An 11397-nucleotide genomic window follows, 5' to 3' on the forward strand; every position below is an offset into this window, starting at 1 on the left:
CTGAAAACTTGCAGGGAGTTTCTGTTCACCCTTTACTTAGATACAAGTATTTTCTGAGCACCTCCTATGTGCCAGAAACTTTTGGGGCACGAGGAATACAGTCATGAAACCATCTCTGCCTTCCATTAGAAGATCACAGACATGTGGGATGGAATGGCCCTTGGAGAGCCCAAGCGTGGGATTCTCAAAGGGGCTGCTGCCTCCACTTCACTGGTGTACTTGTCAGAGACCTGCCGAATCTGTTAAATTAGGTTCTTCAGGATGGACCCAGGGGTCTGTATGAAAAGCAAGTGCCGGGGCTGGTGCTCAGGTACGGCCAGTTTGGGGAACTTCTGGTCTGGTGCGGATGGTTCACGGTGGCTGTGAGCGCACCGTCTCTCAGAGTTAGGGGGGACTTGAGCCTCGTTGTCTCTGCTGTATGCACGTTACTGCCGCCTTTGTCAAAGGTACGACTAGCACTGGACACCAGATAGTGCTGCCACTGCCATAAGGAATTTTCCCCACCCCCAGCTCTGGCCCGAAGTATCCTGAGCAAATGCAGCTGATGGGTCAAATCTATGTCATGTACCTTAGTCTTAGTTGCTAAGGACTGGAAAAAGTGAGTATTTTTAGCCTGGGCTTCTGTAGTAGGAAGTGGTCCCTGCTGCCCACCAAGATTCATCAGATGAGGAATTCCCCAAGAAAACTGACTAATGTTCACTACGTAAGTGTTGTTAAAACAATGCACCGGAAGTCCTCCACATGTGCAGATCCATCACTTACAGTTTTTGTATTTCATTACAATGGCCTATTATAAATGAATAAATTGAAATATGGTTATGGCTGGTCCTAGCTGGTATGGCTCAGTGGATTGAGCGCTGGCCTACAAACCAAAGAGTCACAGGTTTGATTCCCAGTCAGGGCACATGCCTAGGTTGCAAGCCAGGTCCCCAGTAGGGGGCATGTGAGAGGCAACCACACATTGATGTTTCTCTCCCTCTCTTTCTCCCTCCCTTCCCCTCTGTCTAAAAAGAAATAAATTAATTAAAAAAAGGAAATAACAGTGAGCCAGACCTACTGTTCCGCCTTGACCTCTCATGTGACTATACTATTTATTCTCCACCAGTGATGCTGCCTTTACGTAACATGCACACGTGACTAAAGTCTTTGTTTCTTGTTGGAGGAGTACAGGAGATGCAGAAAAACAGACCACTTGATAGTGCCAGTGCTAAACATGGAAACAAAGTGAAGAGGCCTGAGAAAGTGACTTTTTTTCCCACAAAGAGGAGTTTTAGATACATTGGTACGGAATGTCAAGTTGGATGGTGTGTAGGATCTCTGCGGTCCAGTGACCCACCACCCGTATCTCACAGATACCAGGACAAATGCTTTGGGAAGTGATTTTAGTAAGTTTTTCAGCTAGCACGGAAACTACTCTTTGAGAGATTAAACTTCACAGAAGCTGAAAAGAAGTACCACTGACAAACCAAGTTTTCTTTTTTCTTTTCTTTTTTGGGAACTCAGGTGCAGAGTTGAACATGGCTGATACCCCTCACCCGACAGATTTTATAAATAACTTTACTTTTGCAGTTATAGAGTCATTAAGGGTCTGAAATGAAATCACTGAACACCCTCTGGCTCCACTTTACAGCGTAAGTTTGGGGGACACTGTGTGGCATTACAGTGAATGAGGACACCTGCAGGGTCTGTGGAAAAATCCCCTGCTGATGTCAAGGGCCTCCTGTGTGGAGCTCCTTATGGAAATTGGTAATTCTACAGATTGTTCGTTAAGGCAGACAACAGTGTGTTGACGGCCAGATGGAAAGGGGGTGGGGACTGGGTGGAGTTGGACGGAGGGGCAGAGGGGGTGGAAATGGGGATGGAAAGAGCCTTTGCAGGGACGGTGAGCGGCCAGTGCAGTGTGCAGATGATGTTACTGGGTTGTACATGCAAAATCTGTACGGCTTTGCACACCAGTGTCACACCAATAAATTCAAATAAAAAAATGGAAAAAGGCAGGCTACTATTCTGGGTAAATGAGCACAGCCCTGCCCTTTCTAATCCTTGGCCAACACACCTACTCCGTGATTCATAATACAAGCAATGCTGCTACCAGGTAAGGTCAGGAAGCAGGGAAGTTCTTTCTACTTTTCCTCTTTTGAAGAGTACTTGCTGGCCATGAAAGGAAGGTCTTTGGTTCTTGGGGTGCAGGGGGAACATCTCCACTTGGAACCAGAAGGCTATGAGTCTTTTATACTTCTCCAGAGACATTCTCTCTAACGTCGACATAAGAAATATCCAAACCTGTGGAAAATTCTTAAGATTTTATTTGAACCAAACTGATGACAATTTCTAGGAAGCAAAATCTCAATAAATTGAGAAAATGCTCTGGAGAGTGGCAATTTGGCAGCTTATTTTATATATTAGAGTTAAAAGAGGAGATATAAAGGAGGTTACATGACATTCATTGGTGGCGGATTAAGGGGGTGGGAGAAAGCAAATGGGGAAATCTCTGGGGTTAACACCTCTCTGTCTGACAACATCCAAAATGATACATTTAAGAGGCTTGTATTTTTTTCTGGATTAGCAATCTAAGATACTCATTAAGGGCAGGAGACATTTATGGCGCTTGTTTCCAGCCTCCTTCCTCTCAATGTTTACAGCACGGTGAGCGCTGCTGTGGACGAGAATAGAAACAGGGCCTGCATTTGGCCAAAATAAACAAATGCTGGGCTTTTACATTGGTGGGTACAGGAAAGTTAATTCCATTTAGAGCACAGAGAGATGGTACGTGGGGAATGAGATAAAAATGAGAGGTTCGGTGGTCTGGTTCTCTGGTGGGGTGGGTGTACTCTGAGGGGCCTGGGAAAAGGGATTACTCTGATATTTCAAAGGTATGCTATTTTATATCCAAAAAGACAACAGACAGGCTCACTGAAGGTAAAGACTGACCTTTGTCAAGGAAGTTACAGGTCTAGGATGTGACTACTGTCATGACCTGGTTTTAGTTAGGAATTTTTATGTTTAGACCATCCTGTGTGGTTACTTTTGGTCTCTGAGTTTGTAACGCCAACATGAAGACCTCCTCTGAGCTCATCAGGCTTAGTATGTGCTCTTTTCGTCCACACTAACAATCTACCCCCGTTGTTCCCTCTCAATAGGACGAGAACGTTTTAATATGTGTGTGTGATTTTGTATTTTTAAATTTTATTTTTGTTTTTAATTTTTTATTTTTTCAAATACAGTTGACATTATTAATTTGTATATAGCATAGTGCCTGGATATTTATATAATTTACAGCGTTTTTGCAAGGTATGTGTGTGATTTCAAGTTAGAGTGGGCTGCCATTTGCTGTAGAGAAAAGGTGAAGCATGACATCAAGCCAACACTAAAGAAAGTCCCAGGAACCTGCACAATCTTTGCTTAGTGAGTGAGAAAGCAGTCAGTGCAGTAAGTAATTCCACTCAGTGAGTAACACTGCGACGAGAGTGGCCAAGTAAATAATTTGATACCTGTGGATCCCTGGGTAACTATGCGAGTCTATAATGTGTTGTCATCATGGCTGGCTTGTTTTGAGACTGCTGTTCAATTGGACTTCTAAAAATTCTCCTAATCTAAAGTCTTCTCCCAGATATTCTAGCCTGACTTTGACCTACAGAGGTTACACCCATGCAGGGACAAAATGAATAACATGACCTCAGGTTAGACTTGCTTTGTGAGACCGTAGGGAGGAGAACCTTGGACCCAGGAGCAGAGTGCTGGTGAATAGATTTCAGCACAGTATAAGGAAGAACTACCTAAGGATCAGAACTCAGAAATGCAACCACCCTGAAAGTACATTCAGGTTCTTTGTAATTTTTCACCACTATAAACAGTGCTACACAGAATATCTTTAAGAGACAGCTTTGTGTACTTGCTCAGATTCATTTGTAGGGTATATTTCTGGGTGTAGGATGGATCCACTCTTCATAATTCACAGATACTGCCCCTTGCTTTCCCCAAAGGCTGCATCAATTTACACCCCATAACCACGCCCCACGTCCACACAGCCGCCTATGGGTCAGCACGGCTCAGTCTTTCTCATCACTGTCAGCTGATTAGTTGTTTCCAAGGAGGTGGACGGTGCTCAGACATTCAAGTGTGGGAGCAGAAAGCAAACAGGAGTGGGGAGGTTGGGGCATGTGAGGGACTGGAAGCAGCACCTGTGAGCATCCAGGACCAGATGTTGGAGATTCGGCGAAGCAGGGCACGCAGACAGGTACGGAAGCCAGAACGTGATAGCGATTGAGGACAGAGGTGACAGCAAAATGCTGCAGTCACGACAGGTGCGTCCACCTGTTGCTAGAGCCCCAGGTAGCGAGGCCTCCACATCAGATCCTGTCACCGCAGATGCCAAGGAAGAAGGCGGACGCGCAGGGAGTCCTGGTGAAACCCAATGGGTCAGGCATCTTTGCAACCCAGGAAAGATATTTCACTAAAATACCTACCATGGTGGGCCTGAAGTTGTCGAATTTCTGGAAAATTTGTAATCTGCAGAAAAGAGAAAATTGTGGTGGGGGAGGGGGAATGTAATCCTCATTTTTCTTTTTTTTAAAAATTAATTATTTTTTTTTAATTTTTAAAATTCTTCTTATTTATTTACCTTAGAGGGGAAGGGAAGGAGAGAGAGGGAGAGAGAGAGAGAGAGAGAAATATCAATATATGGTTACCTCTCATTCATCCGAACTGACCTGCAACCCAGGCATGTGCCCTGACTGGGAATCGAACCGTGATCGTGTGATTCGCAGGCCCGCACTCAATCCACTGAGCTACACCAGCCAGGGCTTGTAATCCCCATTTTTCTAGCTTCTTTTATAGACGTCAGGTTACATTGTTAATAATGTGGAATTTTATTTCCTCATACCATGATCATGTGTGGTGCTTAAATTTACAGTGGAGCTTATTAATACAATGTGAATCATCCCTATTTGGACTTATTTTTTAAAATCCTTTAACATGTGTGGTTGAAACCGATAATACTTGCCCTGACCAGTGTGGCTCAGTTGGTTGGGCATCCGCCTGCAGAGCCAAAGGTCATTGGTTCAGTTCCCAGTCAGGGCACATGCCTGGGTTGCAGGTTCCATCCCTGATCGGGGCACATCCAAAAGGCAACTGATCGATGTTTCTCTCTCACATTGGTGTTTTTCACCCTTTCTCCCTCGTTTCCCTTCTCTTTAAAAATAAATAAATAACATCTTTATAAAAAAAATAAAACTGCTAATCTTGAACCCTCACTGTGTCTTGCCAATCAGGAGAAGTGACAATAAACTAGAAATGATCATTAATATTCAAGGAAAATTAATAAAATAGTTGGGTCTATGGATGTACTGTCTGACCCTGCAAGGCTGGGTGAGTGGAAGGGTCGAAGATATGGGGAGGGAAGAAGTCTTCTCTTTTTTGTTTCAAAAGAGTTGCTGGGAAAAATCAAAACAAAAGGGGAATTCTCTTCTTCCCCAATTTATTGAATATAACCTATTGTAATGTGGAACCTTGCTTAATGAAATACAATTGACTGGATCTCCAGTCATTCACCCATCCACACACCCACCCATTCACTCATAGCCAATAATAAGTAACAATTATGGAGTGTTTACCACATGCCAAATACTATTATTCTAGTGTTTTACATGCATTATCTCAAAAATCCTCCCAACAATGCTATGAGGTAAGTGCTATTATCATCTCCACTTTAAAATGGAATCCAACCCAAGGCTTTCCTCATAAGTTAAACATAAAATTACCACATGACCCAGCAATTCCACTCCTAGTTATATGCCCAAAGAATTGAAAATAGATGTAAAAAAAAAAACCTTGTACAGGGATGTTCATAGCAACTCTGTTCACAGTACAGTTTAAAATGGTTAAAATGGTAAATATTATGTTATGTGTATTTAACCACAATTTTAAAAAATGTAATTTGAGCCCTGGCTGGTGTAGCTCAGTGGATTGAGCATGGGCCTGTGAAGCAAAGGGTTGCTGGTTCGATTCCCAGTTGGGGCACATGCCTGGGTTGCAGGCCAGGTCCCAGTAAGGGACACGGGAAAGGCAACCACACATTGATGTTTCTCTTTACTCTTTCTCCTTCCCTTCCGCACTCTCTAAAAATAAATAAATAAAATATTTAAAAATATATTTTAAAAAATGTAATTTGAGACCTGTCATAATAGCTAAGCTGGTTAGAGTGTTGTCCCCATACACGAAGGTGGCAGGTTTGATCCCCGGTCAGGGCGCACGCAAGAATCAACCGATGAAGGGATGAATAAGTGGGACAATAAAAGTTTCTCTCTCTTCTCCCTCTTTCCCTTCCTCTTGCTCTCTAAAAAAAAGTTACATTTTTTTAAAAAAGTGTCATTTGCAACTCAGAGAATTTAGATTACTTACAGGTAGTATGTAGTAGAGCTGTGTTTTAATCTCAGTCATCTGGCTCCACTGCTCATGCTTTAAAAAGTATTATAGTTGAAACTACTTTGGGGCCCTTTAGGGAGTTTAGAAGCATCAGACTAAGCTGAAAATATCAGTAGTGTAAGATGCTATTTAAAGTACAGACTGGTGAGAAACGCTCTATTTTATCTAGTCCTCATAACGACTTTTAAAATTTGTATTACTGTTTAGTTTTCATGTGTGGTAAAATATCTGTAACATAAAATTTACCACTCTAACCATTTTTAAATAGCCAGTTCAGAGACATTAACTACATTTACACTGTGCAGCCATCACCTCCATCCATCTCCAGAACTTTTTCATCTTCCCAAACTGACAGTTGGTACCCGTTAAACACCAACTCCCCACTCCTGCTCTCCCAGGCCCTGGCAACCACCAGTCAGTGGCCTGTGGTACCAGGCCCAGGGCTACTGGCTGGGGCTGCAAAGGAAAATAAGACCTGCTGTTCCCTAGTCCTGGCCTGCAACAAAGCCTGTGTTCCTGTCTTCTTGTGACCTTGCTGCTGTGCCCGTCTTCATCTAGTGAGAGGAGCCCAGCGGCAGGAAGAGAGTGTTGTTGTTGAAGTGCACAGAGGCATGCCGACGGCTGGGGAGAGGGAGCCGGCAGTCAGCGAATGGAATGTGGTTCGGATGAAAGGTGGGGATGAGGGGATTCCAGCAGAGACATCCTGTTGGCGAGGCTGAAGACCCAGAGAAAACTGGGAACATGCTGCTTGCCTTCTCTTTATTTTCACAGATTGTTCTGAGGAGTACGTAAGATTGTGCATGGGGATATGCTTTGAAATGCCAAGGGGGTTCTGCATACACACACCCTTAGGACCCCCACATCGCTACTGAAGAGGATGTGTTTGAAGGACGTAACTCATGAGAGCAGTTTCGATGGGGGATCCAGGGGACAAGATGGTTAGTGGGCACAAACCCATCCTTCAGGGCACTGGGCTACAAAGGGGGAGGGAGACATAGTATAGTAGTTGGGACTTAGGGGTCAAGAAAAGGTCTCATAGGTACAGCTTTATTAGGTTTTTAAAATTAAAATAGTAATATGGCCCTGGCTGGTGTAGCTCAGTAGGTTGAGTGTGGGCCTGCAAACCAAAGGGTCACTGGTTCGATTCCCAGTCAGGGCATATGCCTAGGTTGGGGGCCTACTTCCCAGCTGGGGGCATGTTAGAGCAACCACACATTGATATCTCTCCCTCTCTCCTTCCCTTCCCCTCTCTCTAAAAATAAATAAATAAAACCTTCAAAAATTTTGACTTAAAAAATTAAAATAGTAATATGTACTTAAAAATAGACACAGAAATGGATTATTTGTGCAACTAATAAAGCGCAAGTTTCATACCTCTCACCTGGATTCCTTCTAAGGCCATGTATCTACATTTGTAAATTTTTTTTATTTTGCAACTTTAATTTATATAATTTTTTCCTATAGAAACCACCCCCCCCCCCCCACATCATTCAAGCTTTAGGCTCCTCCAAATCTGGGACCACTCCTACACAGAGGGCAAACTCCAGGAAATCCCACCATGCAGATATAATTATGGTTAATTCTCCAGATTTCTTCCTGGCTGTGTGTTAGTATATTACTTCTTACAAACATTAGATCATCACTATGTGCTAGTTTGCAACATGATTTCTTTCTTTTAACATATTTGAGCCCTGCCCTCACTCCTTGCTTTATTTTGACCATGAAACATTTGATTGAGTGACTTAAGCTGTTTAACCGGGGGTGGAAAGTAACAGACCCAAACCAAAAGAAGGACAAGCAGATGGCACCAGGGCACAGGAAGAGGGGAGGGTGTGCAGGCAAAGCCTCTCTGTTACAGGTGTGCGGTCAGGGATCCTGGCATCTGCTTGGCATTACTGACGCAGTTGTAATGATACAATTATCTGTGTGATTGTCATTGACCTCTGTTCCCTCTATCACACTGGAAACATTTTGGGATAGGGTTGGTGGCCCGAAACATAGTAGGTTTTCAATCGATGTTTGTTGAATAATTGTCCGAATGATAAATGTTAAGGATTGAGTTCAAGGGAATCCTGGATGTAGAAATTAGTAGACACTCAGCTAAGGGATTTGCGTGTCAGAGAGTTGTTGGGAAGATGTGTTTTACCAAGGGTGTTGATGATGCATCTGAAGACCCAGTAAGGAATGGCCCTGTTAACTCAAGTGTGCTACAGAATGGGCAGTTGTGGTAACTTAGGAAGGACACTGCTAAGGCAGAAATAGAAGATGTAAGTTTGAATCTTATCAAAGTTATGCTGTTTTGCGGAGGTGGGTGGGTGGGAAACTCAGTCTTTTATCTGTAAATGGGGTGACAACCTCCTGGGGTTGTGGGGATCTCATGAGTCAATAGATGAGACAGTCCTCAGCTCATACACAGCAGATGCTCAACAAATGACTTTTGATTCTGAATCAGAAACCTGGGAGTAACCCTGGCTGATGTGGCTCAGTGGACTGAGTGCCTTGCCGGCCTGTGAACCAAAGGGTCGCTGGTTCTGTCCCTAGTCAGGGCACACACCTGGGTTGCTAGCAAGGTCCCTAGTAAGGGTACGTGAGAAGCAACCACACACTGATGTTTCTTTCCCTCTCTTTCTCCTCTCTAAAAATGAGTGAGTAAAATCTTAAAAAAAGAAAAGAAACATGAGAATAGAGCAAGATGAAACTAAGAGGGGAAAGGAGCTTGCTCAGTTAAGACAAAACTGAGTTCAGTGACGTATTGTGCATGGTTTGGTCTCTGAGACACAGTACCTTCAGGACAAAGCTAACGGTTGACTTGAACGTCCATGGCAGAGGGGAAGGACGGGGTGTACAGGTAGCACAAGGCTCTAGCCCACCCCTTGGGTGGTGGCAGTAGATGAAACCCAAAGTGACTTTTGAGAGTCCTCCCACTCACTTGGGGAGACTCTAGTACTTTGTCACAATTACACAATGGTGATGAGGGCATGGGTATTATGAGTATTGGGACACCAGGTCTTCACTTGCCTTCTATTAACATACAGGAAAGGCTTTGGAAACCAAAGGTCATGCCAGAGAAGCCAGGAAAGGACCAGGAAGACTGTAGGGTCATGTTTTCCCCTGACATTCATGTCCCTTTCTGGTGCAGGACAATGGCTGCTACTCATGGTTTGGAGATGAAGATTGAGAATGTGGGTAGAGACATGGAAGAAGCGCTGGAGGAAGAGGAGGAAATGAGAGAGGATGGGGAAGGTGAAGATCCCTTCAAGAATAAAAAGGTTCACAAGATGGTCTCAAAATGGATGCTTCCTAAAAATGCCCAAAGAACTTACTTGGAGAGAGCCAACTGCCTCCCACCCCCCGTATTCATCATCTCCATCAGTCTTGCTGAGGTAAATATACACGGGGTGGTGAGCACCAGTGCAAGAACCACTGGGGAATCGCAAACAAGCTGGAGGTTTAGATCAGAGCTGGATCAGGGACTGGGAACATAAAGAAGAGAGGTGGGTGGTGGCAAGTACAGCACACGCGGGGCTCCACCTCACCCTCTCCGGAGCTCTCTTCCCAAGTTTTCCTATGTACCCAGGCACTTTCAGCCAAGGGTTGAGCATTCTTTTTCTTATTTTATTTTAAAGATTTTATTCATTTTCTTTTAGAGAGAGGGAAAGGGAAGGAGAAAGGGAAGGAGAAAGAGAGGGAGAGAAACATCAATGTGTGGTTGCTTCTCACATGGCCCCACGGGGACCTGGCCTACAACCCAGACATGTGCCTTGACTGGGAATCGAACCAACGACCTTTTGGTCACAGGCCAGCACTCAGTCCACTGAGCCACACCAGCCAGGGTGGGTTGAGCATTATTTTTGAAACAAGTCCCCTCCCCAGCAGTGACTACAGTTTCAGTGGCTTCATTTCATTTTAGCTGGTGGGGGCTTTAGAAACCAAATAATCATGGGATTGCAAATTCATCTGGTCTTATGAACCAACTTTAATTGGGCTAGTAGGAGTTATAAGAGTTACAAGAGTGGTTGCCTCCAAATTTCAGCAGGGAAAACATGGGATCCTCTAATGATGTCTACAATGGGCAATATGTATGGTGTTTTCAGCCTCCCATCTAGTCAGCCCCCCTGTTTTCCAGAAAAGAATTCAAGGCCCATAGCTGTGCAATGACTTGTCTCTGGTATATGACTGAAGTGACTGGGCCAAAACGGGGCTTCTTCTGAACCTCATCAAATGTAGCTTTGTCTCCTTCACCATGAAGACTCATGAAGGAATTGGCAGAGGACTTCAGAGGCATAAGGAAGCCCCTAATGTAATCCTCTTAATTCCTACTGATGCCTCATCTTCCTTACCAGGGACTGTATTTGTCAGGGTTCTTTAGAGAAACAGAACCAATAGGATATGTACACATAAACATACACACTATCTCTATCAATCAGTCATCTGTGTACACACACATATGTTGAGAGAGAGAGAGAAAGAAAGAGAGAGATGAACTCATTTTAAGGAATTGGCTCAGGCGATTGTGGAAGCTTGGCAAGTTCACAGACTACAGAGCAGGCTCGCAGACTGGAGACCTTGGGGATGAGAGTTGGTGTTGGAGCCCGAAGGCCGCCCGCTGGCAGAACTCCCTCTTTCCAGAGGAGGCCGGCCTTTGTTGTACGAAGGCCCACAAGGGACAGTGTGAGGCCCACTCGTGTTATGGAGGGTGATCTGCTTTACTCAAAGTCTACTGATTGAAACATTAATCACACCAAAAACACCTTCACAAACACATCTAGAATGGCGTTTGACCAGCTATCTGGGTGCTGTGGTCTCGCCAAGCGGACACATACAATGAACTATCACAGGGATGTAGCTTCTTGTGGCTTAAAGTTAAAGCTAACGTGTAAAGATGCCATTGCTGGAAGAAGCTTTCGTCAAGGCTGTTTGGTTCGGGGGACATGGGTCTAAATTTCTCAAGGGGTCTTATTGTGAGACAACCTG

General features: G+C 44.3%; 1 protein-coding gene across 2 annotated transcripts in view; it reads left to right on the forward strand.

Moving 5' to 3' along the window:
* Nucleotides 1-11397, forward strand: part of RHBDL2 (rhomboid like 2) — a 54226-nt gene that overhangs the window by 14305 nt on the left and 28524 nt on the right. For both annotated transcript variants that reach the window (XM_037032629.1, XM_037032628.1), the window contains exon 2: nt 9563-9806. In XM_037032629.1, the coding sequence (XP_036888524.1) occupies nt 9567-9806 (240 nt within the window). In that variant the 5' untranslated portion in view covers nt 9563-9566. The remainder of the gene's footprint in view (nt 1-9562; nt 9807-11397) is intronic.

The sequence above is a fragment of the Sturnira hondurensis genome, unplaced genomic scaffold (assembly GCF_014824575.4).
Source record: "Sturnira hondurensis isolate 20B ecotype Veracruz unplaced genomic scaffold, ASM1482457v3 Scaffold0021490, whole genome shotgun sequence".
Classification (NCBI taxonomy): domain Eukaryota; kingdom Metazoa; phylum Chordata; class Mammalia; order Chiroptera; family Phyllostomidae; genus Sturnira; species Sturnira hondurensis.